This window comes from Oreochromis niloticus, linkage group LG6 (assembly GCF_001858045.2).
Source record: "Oreochromis niloticus isolate F11D_XX linkage group LG6, O_niloticus_UMD_NMBU, whole genome shotgun sequence".
Taxonomy (NCBI): Eukaryota; Metazoa; Chordata; class Actinopteri; order Cichliformes; family Cichlidae; genus Oreochromis; species Oreochromis niloticus.
Genome location: NC_031971.2, coordinates 5140265 through 5167642, shown reverse-complemented (window position 1 = coordinate 5167642; position 27378 = coordinate 5140265). Strand labels below are relative to the sequence as shown.

General features: G+C 41.0%; 1 protein-coding gene and 1 long non-coding RNA gene across 4 annotated transcripts in view; one reads left to right on the top strand and one right to left on the bottom strand.

Moving 5' to 3' along the window:
- Positions 1-312: 312 nt before the first annotated feature.
- Positions 313-27378, top strand: part of vegfc (vascular endothelial growth factor c) — a 69907-nt gene continuing 42841 nt past the window's right edge. The window contains exons 1-3 of one of the 2 annotated variants that reach the window (XM_003459789.5): positions 313-627; positions 26590-26830; positions 27182-27372. In XM_003459789.5, the coding sequence (XP_003459837.1) occupies positions 511-627; positions 26590-26830; positions 27182-27372 (549 nt within the window). In that variant the 5' untranslated portion in view covers positions 313-510. Of the gene's footprint in view, positions 628-660; positions 726-26589; positions 26831-27181; positions 27373-27378 lie in introns of those variants that run through there. The other variant, XM_019360496.2, reaches the window with a different exon arrangement.
- On the bottom strand, positions 13994-15227 carry LOC109202657 (uncharacterized). Of its 2 annotated transcripts, XR_003220571.1 has the most exons (3): positions 15152-15227; positions 14736-14950; positions 13994-14617 (listed from the first exon to the last, which is right to left on the bottom strand). It is a non-coding gene; the product is annotated as an uncharacterized LOC109202657 (long non-coding RNA). The 2 variants fall into 2 exon arrangements; XR_002062605.2 differs by lacking the exon at positions 15152-15227 and having other exon boundaries at positions 14736-14954.

Genomic DNA, 27378 nt, shown 5'->3' with positions numbered 1-27378 from the left:
ATTGTATAGCATTCTACAAAAAAACAACAACAAAACAAAACAAAAACAAACTGTTGATGCAGTTTCTGTCACCTGGCGACAGAGGTCAGTAGACATGATCGATTACTGTTGCCATACCCTGAGCTGTTTTTCCAGAGACGTGGTCACTTGTATGCTCTTATTTTGAAGGCAGCCTATTTTCCTGTAATTGTGCGCCTCAGCATTCCTAATTGCCGGGACAGCCTCTGCTGACCCTCCGGATTTATCAGTTTCCATGTGACCGGGCTTTCATCCACAGCGGGGTACACACACACACACACACACACACACACACACCCTCCAAGGAGAAAGTACTGGACCTTGCCAGAGAGACAAAGGAGGGAGAGAGAGAGCGAGAGAGAGAGAGAGAGAGAGTGTGTGTTTTCAGCGATAGAAAGAGGGGAGCGCAGATACTGGGGAGCTTTCTTTTTTTTAATTCCACATTTTTATGATTCTCGGATCATAAACACTTTAGGAGTTGCTCATATAAACATGCACTTACGAGGAATTTCTCTTTTACTGGCATACCTTCTCAACACCACTCTCGGCAGCGCATTGAGTCACAACGACTATTATGAATACTACGAGCAGGAGCAGCTGGATGAGCCGGTGAGTGTGAAGCTGTTTGAGGGGAGCGCACGTCTCTGCCTACATGTGCTGTAAAGTTTCAGCTGATGCAGTCACTGAGGACGTCCAGTGACTCAGAGGTGGGGTTCCCACTGAATCACAGTATATTATCAACTTTGTTCACGCTGTGGATATTTAGGGATTAACATGTGATCAGCTGAATTTCTTATTCATTTTGCGTTCATGGAGGAATCAGGACTGAGGTGTACGGTTCCCTATGTCACTCTGGTTCCTGTTGCTTGAGAATGCAGACAGTTGTCTTCACTGACATTTTGACAGAACTCTACACGTGTCACTCATAAATAAAGATGTGTATCTGAACAATACAACAACAACTCTCTCTGTCCTCTCTTTCCCCTGTTTTCTTAAAGATTCTGGGACCAAAAATAAAGACAAAAGCAAGTTTATGATTTGCAGCCATTCAGTCTTTGAGTAGTTTAGTATTCGTATTTAAGAGACCTAGAATATTAAGTGAAAGCTAATCTGAGTCACTAATTTAAGTCTCACATGTAATTTTATTTACTGGTCTCTTAAAGGAAATAACTGCTCATCATAAGAGTTAACACCAATACTAACTATCCCAGCTGTTCATGATGGTACAGCTGTTTTTCTGTTGACAAAGATCTATATCCAACATAAACTTCTGCCAAATCCCACTGAGCAGCCAAAAGTAGCTTCTTCTCTTCTAGAACAGATTAGAATAGAATGCCTTCATTCTACGGTATGTGGGATGGTATTTGTTTAGCCTAAAAGTTCACTGATGATCTTTTATATTTAAATCAAGTTGAGGTCCTTGCATATTGCAGAGAATTTATTTGCAAGTAACTGAGTGGACAAGAATATTCAAATTTTTTTGAAATACAAATGATCTCTTCATCTATTCATGGGTGGGATATATTAACAGGAAGGAACAGTGGTGAACCGTAGTGAACCAGCGACAAGGACATGGGCAGCAAAGGGTCACTGATTTCATGTGGGGGCGAAGGCTGGCTCGTGTGAGCCAATCCAACTGATCTGAAACACTTCATGCTGGTTCTGATAGAAAGGTATCAGAATACCCAGTGCATTGTAGTTTGTTGCGTATGGGGCTGAACAGTGGCAGACCGGTCCCATGCTGACCTCTGTCCACAACCGAAAGCACCAGTGGAGGCACTGTGATGTTTTGGGCAACATTCAGCTGAGAAATTGTGGGTTTTGTGGATGTTACTAGGATCTTTTAACTGGCTTTTGATAAATTGCTATTATACATACCTGTTGAGCGTTACAGCAATAGTTGGACTAATACACCACCAAAAAGCTGCCAGCAACACAGACTGAACTGAATGAACAGAGGAACTGGAGGAGAGGAAGGGAACATTTTTCAGGGCAGCGGGGGTGGGTAGCACTAGGGATTAGGAAGAGGTATTTTCAAATTAGCCACAGAAAAGAGCCAATGGAGGCAGGTGTCACAGGGGTCAAGGGTGTTTGTGTGTGGGTGGGTGTGTGGGGGGGCTTTCACTGTGTCTGATGAGGGTGAGGTGGCAGAGATAAATGCTAAGCTGTGGCATGAAGTCATGTGATCTCAGTGTATTGTTAATTGTAATGATGAGTTTCTCTTGTAGCTCTGGCAGTTACTCTGAGAAGTTTCACCAAGTCAGCCCTGCTATCAACCTTTTCAAGACAGACTGGCTTCTACCATTTTCCTTCACTTGCTGGTTGCTGCTAAGTGCCAGACTTAACATAATTTGATTTTAGATTGCCAGTGTTTCCATCACACAGACTTTAACTGAGCAATGTTGTCCAAGTAAATTACCCCAAGCTCTTCCTTTCTTCTGTTTCCTTGAGGCTGACAATGCTGTTTGGGTGGCAGTCCTTAAAGTCATTCAGCTTCTGTCAATGAGGCAAACTCTAACTCCACAGTGCTGGACTGCAGATGCACTGCTATTTCTTATTATTATCTGGAAATTTGCCATGGACTACTTTAACTTGAAAATTCACCAGGTGGAGAACTAGTTCATGTTCATGTGCAACTATGCAGTGCCCACTGAGCCTACAGAAGAAGGACTGCTGTTGTTTCCTACAGTTTAACACAGTGGCTTTGGAGCTCATCCATGGGATTTATATATTAGGCTGTGAAGCGTAATGAATATTGGAGCCTCTATTGGAGCGCTCCCTTTTTGCAGAATCTGTTTACCTGCTCTTTAATCGTTTGCTGTTTTTGCTGTTTGGTGGTAGTTGAAATGGTTTTATGAGCTTTTTAAAAAATAGACTTGTGTGGATATCACACCACATCTATATTTAAAAATCAGATCTGGTGGTACATCACGTTATACTAGATGTTCTCCCTCTTGCCCCTGCTACCGGGGGCATTGGGGTTCAAACCATCCAAATGCATTTTGGGAGATGTAGTTTATAGTCAGTGTGCACTTTTAAGCAGCATATAGTAAACTTATTTTAAGACCATTCAATTCAATTCAATTTTATTTATACAGGGAGTGCAGAATTATTAGGCAAATGAGTATTTTGTCCACATCATCCTCTTCATGCATGTTGTCTTACTCCAAGCTGTATAGGCTCGAAAGCCTACTACCAATTAAGCATATTAGGTGAAGTGCATCTCTGTAATGAGAAGGGGTGTGGTCTAATGACATCAACACCCTATATCGGGTGTGCATAATTATTAGGCAACTTCCTTTCCTTTGGCAAAATGGGTCAAAAGAAGGACTTGACAGGCTCAGAAAAGTCAAAAATAGTGAGATATCTTGCAGAGGGATGCAGCAGTCTTAAAATTGCAAAGCTTCTGAAGCGTGATCATCGAACAATCAAGCGTTTCATTCAAAATATTCAACAGGGTCGCAAGAAGCGTGTGGAAAAACCAAGGCGCAAAATAACTGCCCATGAACTGAGAAAAGTCAAGCGTGCAGCTGCCAAGATGCCACTTGCCACCAGTTTGGCCATATTTCAGAGCTGCAACATCACTGGAGTGCCCAAAAGCACAAGGTGTGCAATACTCAGAGACATGGCCAAGGTAAGAAAGGCTGAAAGACGACCACCACTGAACAAGACACACAAGCTGAAACGTCAAGACTGGGCCAAGAAATATCTCAAGACTGATTTTTCTAAGGTTTTATGGACTGATGAAATGAGAGTGAGTCTTGATGGGCCAGATGGATGGGCCCGTGGCTGGATTGGTAAAGGGCAGAGAGCTCCAGTCCGACTCAGACGCCAGCAAGGTGGAGGTGGAGTACTGGTTTGGGCTGGTATCATCAAAGATGAGCTTGTGGGGCCTTTTCGGGTTGAGGATGGAGTCAAGCTCAACTCCCAGTCCTACTGCCAGTTTCTGGAAGACACCTTCTTCAAGCAGTGGTACAGGAAGAAGTCTGCATCCTTCAAGAAAAACATGATTTTCATGCAGGACAATGCTCCATCACACGCGTCCAAGTACTCCACAGCGTGGCTGGCAAGAAAGGGTATAAAAGAAGAAAAACTAATGACATGGCCTCCTTGTTCACCTGATCTGAACCCCATTGAGAACCTGTGGTCCATCATCAAATGTGAGATTTACAAGGAGGGAAAACGGTACACCTCTCTGAACAGTGTCTGGGAGGCTGTGGTTGCTGCTGCACGCAATGTTGATGGTGAACAGATCAAAACACTGACAGAATCCATGGATGGCAGGCTTTTGAGTGTCCTTGCAAAGAAAGGTGGCTATATTGGTTGCTGATTCGTTTTTGTTTTGTTTTTGAATGTCAGAAATGTATATTTGTGAATGTGGAGATGTTATATTGGTTTCACTGGTAAAAATAAATAATTGACATGGGTATATATTTGTTTTTTGTTAAGTTGCCTAATAATTATGCACAGTAATAGTCACCTGCACACACAGATATCCCCCTAAAATAGCTAAAACTAAAAACAAACTAAAAACTACTTCCAAAAACATTCAGCTTTGATATTAATGAGTTTTTTGGGTTCATTGAGAACATGGCTGTTGTTCAATAATAAAATTATTCCTCAAAAATACAACTTGCCTAATAATTCTGCACTCCCTGTATAGCGCCAAATCACAACAGAAGTCGCCTCAAGGCGCTTTATATTGTACAGTAGATCGCACAATAATACAATTTACCATCATGCGCATGCTCTCGTGGGCCACATAAAATGACGTGACGGGCCACACTTTGCCCACGAGCCTTAAGTTTGTGTTCTAAGATGTGATCTAGAAGAAAAACATGTTTAATTTCTAGCAAAGAATGATGTGCGTCCATGTGTGTGTGTGTGTGCGTGTGTGCGCGTGTGTGTGTGAGACATCAGCATGCACACTCTAATTTTGTGTATCATCCGTCCCTGACTCATTTGACTTACTACATTTGGCTTAGTCTTGAAGGAAGAATTCCCAGTCAGCCTCTCCAGTGAACCTTGTTGTCATTTATCTTTACCAGTTTCCTGTTGGCTCCTCTTTGTTTTTACCTCTCCTCCATGTTTTCATTGGCCCACAAGATTTTAACTTAATTTTTTTTTTTGCTTTATATTTTTTTTAAGGTAAAGCCTATCAACGTACTGATCATAAAAACAATTTCAAAATGTAAATAGTGTCGCAGGGTAATAATAACACATTACACAAACCCCCTTCAGGAGTAACAGATGAACATTTGTTTTTTCTTTGTTGTTTTTTTAACCACAAATGGAAATACTGCATGTGCCAGGGACTTTTAACAAACAGATCAAAGGCCACATTTGTTGTTACTGGCAACATACTGGGCATTAATTTACAGCATGCTAAATGTTAGCACATTGAAATTAGTTTTTACTGAGACTTTCAGTGGACGTACTCCTGTGTGGTTCTGGCTAGAAGAAGGTATTCAGTTGCTTTTATATTAAGTAAGGCTGCTATTAAAGATTATCTTGATAGACAACTAATCTGTCAATTACTTTTGTGACTAGTCAGTGAGGTGGCGATTAGGTCCAGAACGTGCTGACTTTCATTTTTTGCTCTGGACCTTCCTCCCAGATTTCTTAAATTGGGCCCAAAACACTCTGGTGAGCTCTGGCTTCCTGTTGAACAGTAACTCAAAGGGAGAAAATCCAGTGGGGCACCTCCCGCACTGCAAACAACAGAGGGTCTAAACAGCAATCTCAATTGTGTTAATCCTCGTGGATGACCTTATGAATCATTTTAAAGTCTTTTTCAGCCACTCCATCAGTCTGAGGGTGGAAGACACTGGTCTGAATCAATTTAATGCCCAGTAATTCATACATTTCTCTGCAGTGTTCGAGAAATGATTGATGTTCCCTGGTCGGTCAATTCTGGGATGTCAACTCGGGAGATGACCTGAAACAGTGCCTGTGTCTAATTCTTTGCAGAGATGGTGCTTTTAGGCACGAACAGTCAGGTGTGTTCCTCTTCTGTGCGTGTGCCACCACACTTGATAAATTGTCTTTCATCAATATAAAATGTGGGTGTCATGTTCAGATTTCTTCAGAAGGAAGTACAGGAGAAATATATGTAGTTTAAAAAGATTTGATTTGCTTCGGCAGTTGAAATTGCAAGTTACAGCACGATGTGCCTCGATGTAAACACAGCTGTCTGCCTCACACCAAGGATGACCCTGCTTGGGCCGTTTTGACCCTCAAAACACAGAGCACCAACCCGTTTATGAGCACATTGTGTTACGCATATAAAAATAATAAAAACAGTTTTATTTAATCATTTTCAACCCTAACATCCGGTTGTTCAGTGATGACGCGACGAATCCTACTTCCGGGCCTAAAGTAGTCTGCGTTTAATATGGCTTTTGTGTTGTTAACATGTTTAATGCTTTGTATTTTCTTCTATTTAATCTCAAAAAGCTCCTAAAAACAGTCAGTGATCACTGTTGACCTCCCTCGGCTTTTATTACCGCTAATCATTTATTTAAGCTCAGTTTTTAAACCCTTACGATGTAACTACAGCACAGCCCATGCAGCAGTATATGAATGACTAACCTCGTATTGTGGATGGATTATCTCAGTTGTTCTCCTGGCTGAAGTTTAGTCCTTTTACAGCATCCTGCCATGCGATTACATTTGTTCCTGACCACCGAGAACACTCACGTTAACTTTTATCGAGTGGAAAAAAAGTTAGCTTGTTTATATTATGCTAACATAGCTGTGTCGCTAGCGGTCACGTAGCACATCATTATATACCAGCTAGCCAAACTTCAGTAACCCTACAAACGTCACTGCTGTTTAGTTTTCTGTCTTCATTTATGTTGGAAGTGATAGCAGAGCTGTACGTTTGAATTTGTTTCTAAACCCCTGCAGTCAGGACATGCTATATTGTATTTAGATGGAAGCTAGCGAGCTAACTTCCTGCTAACTTCTAACTCCGTTAAATGTCATAAATTCCGTTTTCATGGATGCCTGGATGTTAAACTCAATTGTTACACCTGGTAGAGAAGAACGCTGATCATTTTATTAAAGATGAAAGACTTTAGACAGTTTTTTAACTCTCAGTAATGCCACAGTGATCGTTTGATATATGGACCTGCAGCGGAGTTTAGGCCCAGACACGGCCAGTGACGTCAGACTGAACAACCGGATAGCTCAGTGCTGCATCAGAGTGTACCATGTAACCATGAATTTTTATCACTTGGTCAAAGGCTGAGTGTGGAGTTTCATCATGAGACTGCTCTAATGGGATATCTTCCGTGGAGTAAATTGTTGGAGCCATGGGGCCTCTCAAGAAGGTCCTTCCTCCCCAGAGTCAGCGTTAGATGATCTTGACTCTGGTCATCCAACACTGGCTTAGCCAAGGCTTACTTCAAAGCTGCCGTGGCCCGAAAGACCTCCAGGAAGGCCTGGGGGTCATCTCCCTCCCCTGAGGCACACCGGTGGGCCCGGTGTGAACTGCAGCGGTGCCAGCGACCAGCCTAAGCAACCAGACTGTCCAACACCCTTGTTCGGGGCTCATACTCGTGCAGCTGTTCAAACTGGTGGCAAACCACTGCCGCCTGCTCCTGCTGCATGTCAGCTCGGCCACCATCTGGGCCAGCTCCTCAGCTGGCTGATTGCAGGTCCACCATACTGCAGCTTGGGTTTTGGCACCAATGTGATAACAAAGGACCCATGCACACAACGTTACATGTTGAGTTTTTTTTTTTTTTTTTTTTTTGGAACAGTTTCTGCAGCAGCTGAGAAGACAGCTGGAAACCTATTGCAGATGCTAAAATGGGGAGATGTGATCAGATGATAAAGCTCAGCTATGTGGATTAGCCTCCCCTGACACCACACCCTGAACCCACTGCTGCACCCCTGCCACAGTGGACTTCAAAGGCCCTCTGATAAGAGGAGTCAGGACAGAGACTGTTACAGCTTTAACCACTCAAGTAGACAGTGACAGATTCAAAGACTCAGTGGATCCTACCAGAGGAACTGGCAAATGCTCTCCGATTGTCTTTGAGGTTTAGGTATTGTTTCCCTCTTTGTGTTACTGTAAATCAGACAGCATTTCAGTCAGTTGCCACCTCTGTTCCAACATCTTATAATAGTTGCTGCTCTGCCTGGTAGAGGCTAGAGCTGTGCTATATCATATTGTCCACGATAATACTGCTAAAAAATGACACTTTAAAAAAAGTGTCATTGTGATATCATTGTTATAGCAACAATACGGGACAATCTGACAGTCAGAGCCACCAGTTAACTTCCAGTGAAGATTTAATATGACAGGGTAGCAAAATCAGAGCCAAACTAAGATGCAGAGATTTTGAAGTTACAATAACATGCTTTGTATCCGTATGTACAACTAATCATTTGGTCAGAAGTTGAGCTAAATTTGTGAAGAGATTTGTAATTCAGATCATTCTATCTGAATAGGCTTTTTACATGTGGGCACACTCATGCATGTTTGCTTTTTTTGAATTCACCTTAAATCTAAATCTGGTGGGTGTCTCTTGACTCTCTCCTTTCTTTTTGTGTTTTCAAAGAAGGTGGAAGACCGGTGGTTTGGCAGCATTGGTAAGGTACAAGTCAGTCATCATCGAAGAGCTGACTATTATGAGCAGGACCACAGATTGTGCATAACTCTTGAAGTTGGAAAGAGCACAGTGTTTTCATAGAGCTTGAAGTAATGCATTTGTAAGTTTACATGAATGGCTATTCATACTACCACTATAAATGCTGACAAGTTTGGCTAATATCTCAATAAATAATAAGATTTTATTTTGTTAAATATTGAAAAAGTAACCACAGGATGGAACCCAGACAATGGCATTGTGGGTGTCAAAGTCATATGTTGGTTTTAAAAGTGAAAAGGAGTGAGCTGAAAGATGCTGAAACACTGTAGAGCCATGCTGAAAATGAGATTGAGAATGATAATTTTGTGTGGTTTTATTTAAAAAACATATTTTAGCTACCACCCCGCACAGTGTTGATTTGGCCTTACATTCGCTACTGGCACATGTTTGCACATGTTTGCCAGAGGATTTTTGGCATATGCTGCCAAATTTTTCTGTGCTGTTCTTATTGTTCCTCTTTGAACCACTTTATTTTTCAGTTTATTGGCCTGTATTTGCCTCTTTAGACCTCAGATGTTGGCGTGGTGGAGCTTTGAAAAGTCCACATCACAATAACACTTATTTTTAAATGTGATGTCTTCAAATAATAATGTTTATCTTCTGTCTGCTCATTTGCACAAGCAACATTTTCTTTAATTATGCATTTTTGACCTTCTGTGTGGACAGTTGACCGATTGTTTGATGTCTATACTAGAGGTATATTTATCCTTATATACTTATCGGTTGCAGTAAGCCAAAAAGAGTTATTAAAGTTGACACACGATTAAAAAATTGGTTTTTCTAATGAAACATGAACATTTCTGTTAATTAGGTAGAAGTATAAAACTTGAAATGAACACTAATGCACATCCTGCTATTTCCATTAGTGTTTTTGTCACCAATAGACTGATGAGTGGAGGTTTTGAAATTTAAATTTTCCAACTAAAGTCTGAAGCTGTGTTAACATGCCAGTTTTTTACATAACAAAGTGGTCTTACTTAGGAGTGGGTTTAGAGTATGTTTCCTGCAGAGGTCATTACACAACATCTCATGCTTGTATTACTACACTTGTTCATGCTGAGCACTCGTTTTTCCATCTGACTGAACAGAAACAGTGCAAGTTGTGTTTCTGGTATTAATTTTCACTCCAGGAAATCTTAACGAATTAAGAATAGAAGTAGGAATGAAAAAGCAAGTCAAATATTACTGTTTCTGTTATCTTTTAAATGAGGTTATGGTTTACACTGATCTGTAACATAGAACCTGTAGATGACCTTAAATTCTCGAACCAATGTGGTGAATTAACAGTGTATTTCCCTGACTCTCTCACTGAATCTGTCTCAGTATCGTCCTGTATGTGGGTTTATGTTGGTCCATCACTTACTTTATCTTACAGGACTAAGAATAGATTTTAAGCTTTTATCTTGAACCAGTTACCACAAAGTTTCTCTTTCATCTCTTGGTTTCTGTTTAGCCTCTACCAAACTCTTTCTACCCCCCCCCCCCCCCCCCCCCCCCGCTGCTGTCTGTCTGTATCTCTCACCCATATTTCACAACCCCCTGGAGTCTGCAGAAGAATGTAGTGTGTAATTAACAACCATTTTGAAGGAATGTTTTGTGATTTATCCAGCTTAGGCTTACTACTCTGCCTCAGTACAGAGAAATGTACCCTTTGGTTCCACATACCACCTGTTGAAAATATACATGACCTTACCACTGTGAAAAAAATAAAATGACTGTGGTCGATTTAAAAAACACCCAGAAGACATTGTAGTCAGATGTAGTCATAAACAATACTTCCATCCATCCACCTTCTTCCGCTTATCCGGGGCCGGGTTGCGGGGGCAGCAGCCCAAGCAGAGAAGCCCAGACCTCCCTCTCCCCAGCCACCTCCTCCAGCTTGTCCAGGGGAACACCAAGGCGCCCCAGGCCAGCCAAGAGCTATAATCTCTCCGGCGTGTCCTGGGTCTGCCCCGGGGCCTCCTCCCGGTGAGACATGCCTGGAACACCTCACCCAGGAGGCGCCCAGGAGGCATCCTTGTCAGATGCCCGAACAACCTCAACTGGCTCCTTTCAATGCGGAGGAGCAGCGGCTCTACTCTGAGCCCCTCCCGAATGGCCGAACTTCTCACCCTATCTCTAAACAATACTTTGAGACACTTAAACTTCTCCAATTGGGTTAAACATGCTTTCCAATTCTACACCTAAAAAAGATCTTGGGGACTGGGGCCTCCACCAGGCATTCCTAGAGTACCCTCACTATATATTTAGCTGTGCCAGGTCTGTTCAGTATTCTCCCCCGCCACCTGATCCAACACATCACCAGCTGGTGATCAGTTTACAGTTCAGCCCCTCTCTTTACCTTAGTGTGGAGAACATATGGCCACAGGTCTGGTGATTATAAAATCGATCAGCGACCTGCATCCCGGTTCCACATGCACCTATGGACACCCTTATGTTCGAACATGTTGTTCGTTATGGACATACTGTGATTTGCACAGTCCAATTACAAAATACCTCTCTGGTTCAGATCCGGGAGGCTGTTCCTCCCACTCGTGCCCCTCCAGGTCTCACTGTCGCTGCCACATGAGTGTTGAAGTCCCTTAGTAGGACAACAGAGTCCCCAGGTAGAGCACCCTCAAGCACCCCACCCAGGGACTCCAATAAGGCTGGGTACCCTAAACCGTTGTTCAGCATATAAGCGTAGATGACAGTCCGGATCCATTCAAGCTCCTTTGCCACCAGAGATGTGACCACACATTCCACATTCCATGTCCCAATCACTAGTTTTGGTAGCTGGGGATGTTTGCCTCTGGCGAGCGTGAACTGTTCCCTCGATGTTCTACTCATACGGGTATTTTGAATCTGTCTTTGTCTGGTCCCTCACCCAGGATCAGTTTGCCATGGGTGACCCTACCAGGGGCCAAAAGCCCCCCGACAACATAGCCCCTGGGATCCCTGGGGCACACAAACCCCTCCACCAAGGTTTCGATTCATGGAGAGAAAACATTTTTTTTAATTTATATAGCACCAAATCACAACAAATCACAACAGCTGAAATGTCAGTCCTATATCACATAGAAAAATGGTGTAAAAGAAGTAGGCATTATGCTAAAACAAATACTCTTAAGACACCCACTCTGTCCAGCCATTTCACATAATGACACTAGACAGCATTCAGGGACGTCACACTATGACATGCTATGACAGACTGGGTCCATCTTTCATTGTACTACATAGTACACTGAGCTAGTTACACTAAGCACAGTTATGCAGTGGTTAGCACTGTTACCTAACAGCAAGAATGTCCTGGGTGTATGTCCTGTGTTAGCTCTGTGACAGGAAGACAGCGACTTGTCTGGAATGTACCCCGCCGTTCCAATGAAAAACAACTTTAGGTGAGGTGAGCTTGGTCAATGGTAAGGCAATTTTAAAGAAAACACACCAGCAGCCAGCTGTTTCCTCCAAATACAGGTTGATAGGCTGGTGCTGCACAAGCTGCTTGTCACATTTCTCTGACTCACTTCCTCTAAGGCCATGTTCTCCGGGGGCAAACCATTCAGTTCCTCAAATGGATTGACCCGATGATCCATGGTAGTTACAGTCTCTTCATCTTCTATGGTTCTGCACGTTGTCATCCATTCTGATACACATAAAAACTAAGACACGAGGCTGCCTTTCTCTGCCTGTGAGTACAGCTTTCAGCAGCTCAGCATGTGTCACACAGTGTTGCTGCTGTTTCACAGCTACCACCAGCTGAGAAAGCACCAGATAAACTGCCACTCACCTGCTTTATTTCTACAGTCACTGGACGGTTCACATAAAGCCCACATTCTCTACTTTAATGACATTCAAATGCAAATGTGGTTACAAGTAACACTGATGAGCTCCTTTTGACTGCCTGTGATATATTCAGATTTAACCTATACTTCACTAAAACTGTGTTGTATTCTCTTTTTTTAGCTAGAAAATCTTGAGCAGAAAAACAGCATACTCAATCTGTAGCCACTGTGTGGGATGATGAGTTTTGGAATGCAGATGTAGTCTGATTTATCATTTTTGAAAATTTTTTAGTATGACTTGTAAAAGTCACTGTGACTTTTAAAATATGACAGACTTTTAAAAGTGTCATATTTTTATGTTTGGGAGGTGAAATTACATCATTGTTAAAGTAACTATGAGATATACTTTATCCCAGATTGGGGAAACTGTTTACAGCTGTTCAAGATAAATTAAACAATTAAACAATTCAATTAAACACAAAGAAATGACAAATAGTGTAAGTAAAAGTTTAAATGTATAAAAACTGAATTTAAAATGGCTTACTAAATTAAAGTAAACAAACTTAAGTGTGCAAAGTCATCCCCTGCTGAATATCAACAAAGTACAATAACATGTCTTAGTGTGCAGGGTGGGGAAAAAACTATTAAGATTTCAGCACAGTGTTGTGTGTGGTCTGTGGTGTGTGGTCAGGGTTGTCCATGTTAGACAGAAATTTGTTCTGTGACCTCCTTCTGTGAGCCAGCTTTCCTAACCAATTTATTTAGTCTGTTGATGGTACCAGCTCCCAAGCTGCTCCCTAGCAGACCACAGCAAAGTACTTTGTGCGCTGGCTGAGAAAAAAAAAATCATTTTTTTGCTGCACACACTGAAGGATAATGGCTTCCTAGAAAAACAGAGCCTGCATATCCCCTATGTTTGTTCTCCTGTTGTCATTGTGGATGCCAAGTTACTCATACTCCTATACCACATGAGAATTCTTTCTCAGGATAGACGCAGGCTGTGTAGCTGGTCTCTTCCGTCTGAAGTCCATCTCTCTGGTCTTATTTATATTGAGAAGCAAATTATTTTTCCTTCCCAATCCACTCAACAATAATCATATACTAGTGCTCTATACCCTTCCTCCTATGCATGACTGATGCATCCAAGTGCTACAGAATCAGAGTATTTTTGTAAGTGGCATGACCCAGAGTGATACTAAAAGTCTGTGGCTTACAAGTTGAACAGGAATGGAGGCAGCACAGTCCACACACTGCACAAGAGCAAATCAGAGCACTGCCAAGTCTCACATACTACCTGACTTACGTAATCAGTAATCCATAAGACGGTAGGGGAAAGTGGGGTGCCACCCACTACTAGGGAGCCAATGAAGAAATTGGTCATGTGACTGCACATTTTTTGAAGAGTCAGCCATTTTACTCATGCTGCAAAGAAGAGTGCCTCTTTGAATGAGAATTAAGCACATTTAAGTTCAAAAAATGATTTTTGCCTTTCAGAGTAAAATTTCTATGACCAATGTTTTTCTGATTGTTTTGTCTGAACAGTTACAGACAAGTTTGAAAACATTTCACAGATGTTTCAGTTGCTTTGGTAAGCTACACTATGAGTTTACACGCTTAGCATGATGTTAGTTCAAAACTGCTGGATGATGCATTTTTTCCCAAAATGGTGGGGTTGGGGTGATTAATGCCAGGGGGCATGGTTGGGTTGGGTTGCGTTAAGTGTGCATTTAAGAAAAAGTAATAGTGAACATTAATAATTATTTCCCCAGGAAATGTTTATTATCAGTTATCAAAATGCAGATAGTTCACAGAGAAACAAAATTGGGTACTTAGAGGGTAGAGCTTCAACTTATGTAAATCTGATAGTAATTGTGATTGTCATTGTGAAGTTTGCAGACAAAACCAAATCCTACAATCCATCGGATTAGTTGAGAAGGTTGATGGTGCCGACACTGGTGCAAAGTTTTGGCACTTTGCACTGGCAATGCAGTGAGAGGTCTGTGAATGGAAAGCCCATCTTCACTTTCAAAGAAAATGATGACAAAATCATCCTCAGAGAAGATGTGCATTTAAAAAAACAAAACAAACAAACAAAAAAAAAACACCACAAAAACTTGGCGGTAGAGCCAGAAGGGAGCAGTGGATAGCATCAACAAGTCGAATGTTATGGAGCCAGATCTGTGAAGAGAATTGCAGTTAATTTTGTGTTCATTTGAATTTAATTTTGTTCTGAACACGCCATCTCTGTTGCTGGAAAATGGGACCGACCTGCCCGTCCTTACACAAGCCGTCTCACCTGGCCATCAGGCAGCATGTCCTTCTCTCCCACGCCTGGTTTCTGCCTGCTCCTTCTCTTCATATCTGGACCTCCTCTCCTCCTTTGGTGCTCAGTCAGCCTTTTTTAAAACAGGTCTTTCCCACAGCTGATAGGCCACCATGCCTTAACAGGTGCCTGCTATTAACTAATTTGTCCTATGTCCAGCCAGTCCACAGTGGGTTTTAAACAATGTCCTATAAAAAAACCCCACTAAAAACATAAATCATGCAAATAAAATCAAAACTACACATACAAATAAACACTGAAATCAGAATAAAACGAACTATAAAACAAATACAAGTTTCCACTGAGTGACATGTACAGATTTTAGTTGGAAGCATTGCTGTCATGGCCTCGCTTTAAAGTCCCTTTAAGTAAAAACTGGCACAACTCACCCCACTCTGACAAGAGACATGTTTTATCTTGTCTCCAGTAGTAGCGGCTGGATTGTGTTAAATGCACTTCAAAAAAGGTTCTCCTCACCATACAGCCGCTGCTACCGAGATGGGAGTGAGTCAGCTCTCAACAGCATGTATATGATTGGCAATGCAGCTGTGAGCAGCACGTGAGGCAGTGTGCTAGGTCTTTATGTATTATTTATATATAATATCCAAAAAAGCTCAGTGGATTTCCTTTCTTTGATTGCTGTGTGTATATGACAGGCCTTTTTCATGTCTGCTGTAGAACTGCAGCCTGAGCAGCACATTGTAAAACACTCAAATGAACAACAGTGTTTCACTGGCCTTCTCTGTGGAAAATCTAGCTAATTTACTGTCAGCTGTCAATTCTCTGGCAAAATCCATTTTTATAATATCTAAAGTGTTTTTTTATATAAATGTCACCAGTGCTGATATGCTCTCACATGTTTTTCAGCTTAGAAGTAATACTTTACTCGTGATGGTACTCACTGCCACAGACTGGTAGATCTCCAACATCTTGCTGCACACATTAAAGGATCTGAGCTTCCTTAGAAAATACAGTGTGCTCATCACCTTCTTGTACACAGCATCACTTTTGGTCCTCCAGTCCAGTCTGTCATTCAGGTGAACACCCACGTACCAGTAGCTGGGTGTTTCCACCTCTTCACTCATGATGTTGATGCGCCCAGTTGTAATTTTTTTTTCACTCTGGAAGTCCTGTACTCCTGCCCACCCTTAATACACCACAACACTGCAGTGTCACCAGAGAACTCCTGCAGCTGTCATGTTTTACTGTTGCACTTGAACTTTGATATGTACAAGAATGGAGAAAGGACCGTGCCCTGTGGGGCCCCAGTATTACCAACCACCACATCAGACAGGGCATCCCTAGCCCTACAAACTGATACCTCTCTGTCAGCAATCCAGGAGAAACTAGAAGTGGTGACACTCATTCCCATTCATTCAGCTTCTCACTCAGCAGAAGTGGTGTAATGGGATTAAAGGCACTGGAAAAATAAAAGAACATAATTCTAACAATGCCACCAGTACCATCCCGGTGAGAGTGAGAACTCAAATAAAGAACAAAATTCTCAATAAAAACCTCATAACAAAAACATTTTCAAACTCCTAACTTTGAAAAAATCTTTTTTTAATGTTTTTAAAAAAAAAAACAAAAAAAAAACCTTAAAAATAAGTAAATTGATTCAAAATTCAAAGATTTCTGACATTTAAATGGCCACTCCACCCATTTTCATATCCATTTCCTTACTGCACATCCCTAATCCTGTAGTTAATCTGGAAACTAATCCATTTGCTAATATAATAGCAAATCCTTTTTTTGTGAAATCCATTTACGATTTGGTGTATTTATTAACAGATTAATATTTCATTTAGAAATATTGATTTATACATAGTATTTTATTTTAAACGAATTATTACATTATATAATTATTTTATTTAATGAAACATTACAATAATAATAATAAAAGAATCTGTAAATGAAATCACCGTGTGGAAGAAGGAAGGCAGTCCTACATATTTGTTAAATAATCACATTGTTGGACGTGTTGTGACTCCTCACAGTGTTACTGGAGGCCAAAAAAGGCTATAAAACGTCATCATCATAAACTGACTTTCTTTATTTTAAATGAACTTCGCACTTTTTTGTTTAAGTAAATCATCAATTAGTTTCCAGAGCTTGCTGTCCTTTGTTTTACTACATGCACATGTACTCAAGTCTATTTGGGATTGTTGAGTCTGAATATTTGACACAACTAAATGCATTTACAAAAAGACATTTCCTGTTATTTCATTTGGGATTTCTAGTTGTACAGTTTTTGTATGGTACCTATGTTTTATTTTTGGCTCCTTGTTCATCCAGAATTGAATTTAAAATCCTTCTCATCACAAACAAGTCTTGAATAGTTTGGATTCAGAAGACAGAGACGCTCTCTACTAGTTATTATCAGTTACTATAATTAGTTATTATTAGTCTTTGGCTCTCTTCTACATTGTCTCCTTGTTCTGCCTTGGGATGACTCTTGTCGTAAATTGGATCTTGTGAATGAACTACACTGAAATGCATTTAGAGTTCATTACTTTGAAAAACTACATCTTATTCATAAGACCCATGTGCGTACTAAACCGAGTCAAGCACACAAGTTCTTTTACTTATTTTTCCCAGGGTAATTGGTTTGCTTAAAATCTTGGAATCTGCAGTGAACTCTTGGTTCAGCTTTAGGTCAACAAGGTGGAGTGTGATACCTGAAGGACATCTGGTGTAACAGAAATTTGGAACTTTTAGAAAATTTTTAAAAGCTCGCTGGTAAAAGCTAAAGAGCCCATATCTGTAACAAAAATCCACACTGTGAACTGTTCACTTTGTTGGATAATTGACCTCAAGGATCCAGTCAGATATGAATGGTTGTATTTAGATATCCGTCTAAGAATGTATTCCACACTTTGGAAAATTACAGCAATTTACTACATGCATATTTAGAAGTTAATAGGCTAACACAAGTAAAATGATCAATAGGGTGCTTTAATATAATGCCAACCATATTAAAGTGTTTGGCTGAGTATGGCAGTCTCAGTGTTGATATTCCAAAGTAGTTTCTAACCATCAAATATTTAAATCTTCAAGAAAAAGTAAATAGCAGGAAGGGCCAAAATGGTGGCTGATCTGATGTCAGTTCTATTGAGTTCCCAGTCAGCTTTGTGATTCCTGCTCTGAAGTCAGAGCAGGAAACTGTGCCCTTTATCAGGTGACAAACAAGTCTTGTTTAGAAGTATTTTGTTCTCAATTGTTTTGGCCTCCAGTCCCCTGCAACCCTGAACTGGATAAAAGTAGGAAAATAGATGGATGGATGGAATTCATGTGACAGCTGGGAAAATTTTTTCCCACGTAAAGGGTCAGAGTGTGTGTGTGTGTGTGTGTGTGTGTGTGTGTGTGTGTGTGTGTGTGTGTGCAGAGGGTGGGCAGTGTGGGGGTTTAGACAAAAACAAAACAAAAGTCAGACATATGGAGACATAAACATTAGGAAAAAGGAAAAAAAATCTGTACGGAAAAACTCCAGTAAGTATATAGAGACATGTAAGATAACATTAAAACATTTTTCTAGTAGGAAAGTGTGCGCTCCACTTTCTGCTGTGTGTTCCTTCTAATTATTAAATGACAACATGTGTGAATGCACGGGGCAGGTTATTAATGTGGCTTTGGATTATTGGTTGTGTTGTGTGTCAAAACCTTAACATTTGTTTAAGTCACAGCTACACACCACACACACACACACACACACACACACACACACACATATATATTAAAAAAATACCCCTCTTGCCCCTGTGGGCGGTCTATCCTTCAAGCTCAGGTCCTCTACCAGAGAATCTATTATATTTGTATATTATAGGTGGGAATCACCAGACACCTACCGTGTCCCACCTGGAGCACCAGGGGAGCGACATGTTGTGGAAGAGAGCCTTAGATGCATAATAATTAATAATTAAATGTAGAGTGGTGTATGAACACATAGTGAGTGAAAAATGGACTGAAGAAGAAACACCCAGTGCATCATGGGAATCCCCCAGCAGCCTACACCTACAGGGAGTGCAGAATTATTAGGCAAATGAGTATTTTGTCCACATCATCCTCTTCATGCATGTTGTCTTAGGCTGCGTTCACACCGAACGCGATAGAGGCGAGCGAAAACGCCCTAAACGCCCCTAATTTGACGCGTGCACATTCGCACCTCAACGCGTGTCCAAGAAAAACCCATCGCGCCTCAAAATTGCATCTTTCCACGCGCGTGGACCGGAAATGTGGGAGGAAGTTGTGCCAGATGTGTTGTGCTGCAGATGTCCTCTGAATAAACACATTATCTTGTTAACGGAAAGGTATTTGTACATCAGTGGGAAAATAGCGGGACAGTAGGCGGGCTTGCTAGCTTTTGCGCGGCTTTATCGGGTCAGTCTGAAAATTAAAAAGGAGAATGAATGAACTTACCAGGTTGCCCGATCTCCTCACTTCTGTGCCTCCAAGCTCGGTCCTTTTTATTCCTGTCTCGGTAGAAGTAGCAGCTGGCATCATACAGCTCTGGGTGATTAGCCACGGCAGTGATGAGTTTTTCCTCCATACTGAATGAAGAATGAAGGGATTTGGTTTGATCTGCCCCTGTGACCTGGTTACAGCCACGTCACCGGCCTCCTGATTGGTTGTCGGGGCGCGATTTGACGCCGGAGTTCATATTTTCCAACTCCAGCGGTTGGCGCGGTACGGGGTGTGCACAAAATGCAACACACAATCTGACACGCGTGGTTTTCTTCGCGAGTCAAACGCGCCCCACGCGGTACACTGACGCGCGTTTCACGGGTTTTGGCATTTTCGCGACGCAAATCTGCTTCCGCATGTTCGCCGGATGCGCAATCGCGTGTCATCGCGCTCTTTCCATTGACTTTACATGTACACCTGACGCTCTGGCCGCCTCTATCGCGTTCGGTGTGTGCGCACCGTTACTCCAAGCTGTATAGGCTCGAAAGCCTACTACCAATTAAGCATATTAGGTGATGTGCATCTCTGTAATGAGAAGGGGTGTGGTCTAATGACATCAACACCCTATATCAGGTGTGCATAATTATTAGGCAACTTCCTTTCCTTTGGCAAAATGGGTCAAAAGAAGGACTTGACAGGCTCAGAAAAGTCAAAAATAGTGAGATATCTTGCAGAGGGATGCAGCAGTCTTAAAATTGCAAAGCTTCTGAAGCGTGATCATCGAACAATCAAGCGTTTCATTCAAAATAGTCAACAGGGTCGCAAGAAGCGTGTGGAAAAAAAAAGGCACAAAATAACTGCCCATGAACTGAGAAAAGTCAAGCGTGCAGCTGCCAAGATGCCACTTGCCACCAGTTTGGCCATATTTCAGAGCTGCAACATCACTGGAGTGCCCAAAAGCACAAGGTGTGCAATACTCAGAGACATGGCCAAGGTAAGAAAGGCTGAAAGACGACCACCACTGAACAAGACACACAAGCTGAAACGTCAAGACTGGGCCAAGAAATATCTCAAGACTGATTTTTCTAAGGTTTTATGGACTGATGAAATGAGAGTGAGTCTTGATGGGCCAGATGGATGGGCCCGTGGCTGGATTGGTAAAGGGCAGAGAGCTCCAGTCCCACTCAGACGCCAGCAAGGTGGAGGTGGAGTACTGGTTTGGGCTGGTATCATCAAAGATGAGCTTGTGGGGCCTTTTCGGGTTGAGGATGGAGTCAAGCTCAACTCCCAGTCCTACTGCCAGTTTCTGGAAGACACCTTCTTCAAGCAGTGGTACAGGAAGAAGTCTGCATCCTTCAAGAAAAACATGATTTTCATGCAGGACAATGCTCCATCACACGCGTCCAAGTACTCCACAGCGTGGCTGGCAAGAAAGGGTATAAAAGAAGAAAAACTAATGACATGGCCTCCTTGTTCACCTGATCTGAACCCCATTGAGAACCTGTGGTCCATCATCAAATGTGAGATTTACAAGGAGGGAAAACAGTACACCTCTCTGAACAGTGTCTGGGAGGCTGTGGTTGCTGCTGCACGCAATGTTGATGGTGAACAGATCAAAACACTGACAGAATCCATGGATGGCAGGCTTTTGAGTGTCCTTGCAAAGAAAGGTGGCTATATTGGTCGCTGATTTGTTTTTGTTTTGTTTTTGAATGTCAGAAATGTATATTTGTGAATGTGGAGATGTTATATTGGTTTCACTGGTAAAAATAAATAATTGAAATGGGTATATATTTGTTTTTTGTTAAGTTGCCTAATAATTACGCACAGTAATAGTCACCTGCACACACAGATATCCCCCTAAAATAGCTAAAACTAAAAACAAACTAAAAACTACTTCCAAAAACATTCAGCTTTGATATTACTGAGTTTTTTGGGTTCATTGAGAACATGGTTGTTGTTCAATAATAAAATTATTCCTCAAAAATATAACTTGCCTAATAATTCTGCACTCCCTGTATTATAGCATAACTAAGGGAGGATTCAGGGTCACCTGGTCCAGCCCTAACTATATGCTTTTGCAAAAAGGAAAGTTTTAAGCCTAATCTTGAAAGTAGAGATAGTGTCTGTCTCCTGAATCCAAACTGGACGCTGGTTTCACAGAAGAGGGGCCTGAAAACTGAAGGCTCTGCCTCCCATTCTACTTTTAAATACTCTAGGAACAACAAGTAGGCCTGCAGTGTGAGAGCGAAGTGCTCTAATAGGGTGATATGGTACTACAAGGTCATTAAGACCCCATAGTTGGCTCCATATTTTTGTTGCTGATCAAATATAGTTTATAAGGTAAACAGCCACCATTTCTGTCTAATTACTCACATTTCTCAGCTTCATTGTAGAAAAGTAACACTTTTTAGACACCAGTAGTGTAATTAACTTCAATTCAATTCAATTTTATTTATATAGCGCCAAATCACAACAAAAGTCGCCTCAAGGCGCTTTATATTGTACAGTAGATAGCACAATAATAAATACAGAGAAAAACCCAACAATCATATGACCCCCTATGAGCAAGCACTTTGGCGACAGTGGGAAGGAAAAACTCCCTTTTAACAGGAAGAAACCTCCGGCAGAACCAGGCTCAGGGAGGGGCGGGGCCATCTGCTGCGACCGGTTGGGGTGAAAGAAGGAAAACAGGATGAAAGACATGCTGTGGAAGAGAGACAGAGATTAATAACAGATATGATTCGATGCAGAGAGGTCTATTAGCACATAGTGAGTGAGAAAGGTGACTGGAAGGGAAAAACTCAATGCATCATGGGAATCCCCGGCAGCCTACGTCTATTGCAGCATAACTAAGGGAGGATTCAGGGTCACCTGGTCCAGCCCTAACTATATGCTTTAGCAAAAAGGAAAGTTTTAAGCCTAATCTTGAAAGTAGAGATAGTGTCTGTCTCCCGAATCCAAACTGGAAGTTGGTTCCACAGAAGAGGGGCCTGAAAACTGAAGGCTCTGCCTCCCATTCTACTTTTAAATACTCTAGGAACAACAAGTAGGCCTGCAGTGCGAGAGCGAAGTGCTCTAATAGGGTGATATGGTACTACAAGGTCATTAAGATAAGATGGGGCCTGATTATTTAAGACCTTGTATGTGAGGAGCAGGATTTTGAAATCAATTCTGGATTTAACAGGAAGCCAATGAAGGGAAGCCAAAACAGGAGAAATATGCTCTCTCTTTCTAGTCCCTGTCAGTACTCTTGCTGCAGCATTTTGGATTAGCTGAAGGCTTCTCAGCGAGTTTTTAGGACTTCCTGATAATAGTGAATTACAGTAGTCCAGCCTGGAAGTAATAAATGCATGAACTAGTTTTTCAGCATCACTCTGAGACAGGATATTTCTAATTTTAGAGATGTTGCGCAAATGGAAGAAAGCAGTCTTACATATTTGTTTAATATGTGCATTGAAGGACATGTCCTGGTCAAAAATGACTCCAAGGTTTCTCACAGTGTTACTGGAGGCCAAGGTAATGCCATCCAGAGTAAGAATCTGCTTAGATACCATATTTCTAAGATTTTCAGGGCCGAGTACAATAACCTCAGTTTTATCTGAATTAAGAAGCAGAAAGTTAGCGGCCATCCAGGTCTTTATGTCTTTAAGACATTCCTGCAGTTTAACTAATTGGTGTGTGTTACCTGGCTTCATGGATAGATAGAGCTGCGTGTCATCTGCATAGCAGTGAAAATTTATGCTATGTCTTCTAATGATGTTGCCTAGGGGAAGCATGTATAATGTAAATAGAATTGGTCCTAGCACTGAACCCTGTGGAACACCATAATTGACCTTAGTGTCTGAAGAGGACTCTCCATTTACATGTACAAACTGGAGTCTATTAGATAGATATGATACAAACCACTGCAGTGCAGTACCTGTAATACCTACAGCATGTTCTAATCGCTCTAATAGGATATTATGGTCAACAGTATCAAACGCAGCACTGAGGTCTAGCAGGACAAGCACAGAGATGAGTCCACTGTCAGAGGCCATAAGAAGATCATTTGTAACCTTCACTAAAGCTGTTTCTGTGCTGTGATGAGCTCTGAAACCTGACTGAAACTCTTCAAATAAGCCATTCCTCTGCAGATGATCTGTTAGCTGTTTGACAACTACTCTTTCAAGGATTTTTGATATAAAAGGAAGGTTGGAGATTGGCCTATAATTAGCTAAGACAGCTGGGTCTAGAGATGGCTTTTTAAGTAAAGGTTTAACTACAGCCAGCTTGAAGGCCTGTGGTACATAGCCGATTATTAGAGATAGGTTGATCATATTTAAGATCGAAGAATTAATTAATGGCAGGACTTCTTTGAGCAGTTTTGTAGGAATGGGGTCTAAAAGACACGTTGATGGTTTGGAGGAATTAATTATTGAAGTTAACTCAGAAAGATCAATTGGAGAAAAAGAGTCTAACTTAACATCGATGGTACTAAGAGTAGCTGTAGATAATATTACATCTGTGGGATGATTATTGGTAATTTTTTCTCTAATGATAAAAATTTTATTTGTGAAGAAGTTCATGAAGTCATTACTAGTTAACATTAAAGGGATGGTTGGCTCAGTAGAGCTCTGACTGTTTGTCAGCCTGGCTACAGTGCTGAAGAGAAACCTGGGGTTGTTCTTATTTTCTTCAATCAGTGACGAATAGTAAGATGTTCTGGCTTTGCGGAGGGCTTTCTTATAAAGCAGCAAACTATTTCTCCAGGCTAAATGATGATCCTCTAAATTTGTGACACGCCATTTCCTCTCCAGCTTACGAGTTATCTGCTTTAGGCTACGTGTTTGAGAATTATACCACGGAGTCAGGGACTTTGGATTTGAGGCCTTAGTTTTCACAGGAGCTACAGTATCCAGAGTCGTACGTAGTGAGGAGGTAAAAGGAGGTTCATTTAAATTGGTCTATTAATTTTACAACCAAGAAGGACTGATGATGCTTGCTGCTTAGCTCCCATATTAAACTTATTTTTTTTATTATTAGCCATTAGCTGCAAGGCAGGAACCTAATAGCTTAACAGACAGCTCAGCCCATTCTCACTCCCAACACGTAATATACCGACGATTTGTCACGTCCCGAGGTGTTCCATGGGGACGCGAAAGGTGTCCGTCCGCGTTCCTATGCTACACGTCAGATTGTGCAAGAAATCGAATATAGAATGACGCTCCTGCAGTAACACAGGTTCCAGCCATGTATTCCAGCCCTAACCACAACCTTGTCTCTAACATAACCACCACCTTAATCGTGTTAGTGTTTTCCAAAGCAATTTAAGTAAAAAAATGTACATGTGTAGATTCATTTCAAATGGTTTTAATGTATCCTCATTTTTCTGAACTCGTAATATAGGGATGTGTACTGTTGGGTGGCCGAAAGCGTAAGATACTGACGATTTGTCACCTAGCGGAAAATGTTACACTTTGAGAGTGAGAACGTGTTGGACAGCTAATGTAGCTATAAGGGCTTTGTCTCTGTCTGCAACAGTGCTGTCAGCTGGAGGAGGAAAGGACAGCACTGTTGGTATTGATGGGGTTACACATGAGTTATTTCATAGTTATTTTTAGTATTCATTGATACCTGAGTGTCATTTTCTTTTTGAAAACCCTACTAACTAGAAGACAAACAGTTTGTCTGCATGCATATATATGCAGTACATATGCATACATATGTACTGTGATTGTATGATCTGTACCTTATATATATATACCTTATATTTATATATAAAGAACTTGCTGTTGTAATTTAAAGCTATATAAATGAAATTGAATTGAATGAAATATGTATGCAGTACAATATGTATAAGACATTGTAGAAGTGACTTTCTGAACCCTCATGTTTTCTGATTTCTGTGATTCCCGTCAAATATGAGCCCAATTTTATAGATTTGTTGTCAGCAAACTGTTAAAATTAAGAATAAAATATTGCAACTATATGATCTCAATAGCCAGCCATCAAGGCTACTGCGTTTAATTCATATGTTACCTTGCTAAGTTCATGTTTCCACTAACAGACTGGAAGTCTTTAGTACCCCATAGAGTAAATGAAGACTCAAAATATGTCATCCATAAATAGCATATTATCTGCTGTAGAAGATGGGATCAGCACAAACACCCAAGCTTGGAGAAGCAGTAAAGAGAATGAGTTAACCAAACACTTCTTAAAAGCTAAATAGAGTTTAGGCATTTAAAAGCCATTAGTCCACAGGCTTACCTGTGGACTAATGCATTGATATGTCAAAGTCACCCAAAACACACAAACTGACTGACGGAGTAGTGGGCTAGCAGCTTCAGTGTTATTTGAAGTAGAATTGATGTTTCAGTTCTCAGTTTTTTCTTTTTTTGCATTTTGTTTTGTATTGTTTCTTTTTTCAGTGGGCTTTTTAAAAAAGGTGTTTTAAATATGTTTTTTGCTGCTTACGTTCACAGCAGTAAATAGCTTTATGTATTCAACAAGTCCATTAGACTGGAAACCTTATAAGTGATGCATATTGTAATTCTTCCCACCCTCTTCCCCTTTGGTTAAGATCCTCGTTATACTGACAGACATTTGGCAGTGAGTAACGACTTACACATGTTCTTAATTAGTGATACCCAAAGCAAATGTTTGCTCATGGTAAACCAGTAAGATGAAGTGCCTCACTGATCTTGCTCAAAGTTTATTTGTTGTTGATGTGAGAAAAATGTCTTCTTACTTCAGATAAGTTTCTAGTAGAAAAGAAAATGCTTTTTTCCCCCAGTGTTCCTGTGGTTTCACCCTCGAGTCTTCCAACTGGCAGCAATAAGAAAGCTGTAGTGATAAAGAATCCTTTTCTGCAAACATTTCTTACATTTTTAAATTATAGAAGTCATAAAGTCAAAGCCATTTAAAGTGCTCCCACTAAAACAGGAGATATACAAAATGAATAAAACACAAGGTCCCCAGTATACATAGGTTACATAGGAAAAGGCTTTGAGTCATTAGGCTGATAGTCTTGTCAGAGTCATATTTATGATACTCTGATCAAAGATTTTATTGTGAAGAATTTAGGGATATTTAGCATTGACATTAAGAAGTAGGAATGTTTTATTTGTGTTTAAGAAAATAACCTTTAAGTTTTAGGGCATGCTTTGGACTTGAAATGCACTTTGTGCAGAACTTGATATGAATTTGTTTGGGACGTTTGCCTTAACTCCAATATTGATTTGAAGTTTGTTGATCCAAACTTGAAACCAGACTTTGGTCTTGACTGTTACCTCATTGAAATTTCTAGCTTGCAAACGTACAATTTTATGATCAGTCGTTTAGGTAGAAAAGTGTTTCTAGCCCTCTTCATTTGACTTTTATAAAATATGTAATAATTCTCAGTGAAAGCAGTGTTCTGAGTAAAGGTGTCTGTTTTCCCTTTCAGGACACTTCACCAACACCAAACTTGGAACAGAGTTTGCGTTCAGCCTCCAGTGTAGATGAACTGATGAATCTCATTTATCCTTCATACTGGGCTGCTGTGAAGTGCAGATCCAAACTTTCTGCTGCTGCATCTTCATCCTCCAAACTCTCCCAGCAGTCACAGGTCCGCCAGCTCAGGCCGCTGGGTGATACAGAAGAGCCAACATTTGCTGCTGCCTACCTCAACTTGGATATCCTGAAAAGTATGTTTATGTTTTGTTTCTTTTGTTCTTCCTTCAAATTCTACTTCTTAATTCTTTCAGTTTCATAAAGAGGAGAGTGAGTCTTCTTTGACTTTGGATCATCTAGAATTACTATAGTTAAGCTTTAGTGAATTCGAAATCAAATCCAAGGCCTGTGCTCATTTTGTCTATTAGTAACTAGGATTTGACATCTTGCATAGAGATCATAGCCACTGTAATAAAACTAAAAATTAACTATGGAATTTATTGTTATTAGATCTGCTTTTCTCTCCACAATGTACATGATAAATACTACATTAGGAAGAACAACAAGTCACGGTAGCAGTGATCTGACTGTCTCTCTGTGTGCAGGTATAGAGTCAGAATGGAGGAAGACTCAGTGTGCTCCCAGAGAAGTGTGTATTGATGTGGGGAGAGAGTTTGGTGCTCCTACTAACGTCTTCTATAAGCCACCATGTGTGTCCGTCTACAGATGTGGAGGATGCTGCCACTCTGAGGACAAACAATGCAGGAATATCTCCACTGGTTACCTCAGCAAAAATGTAAGC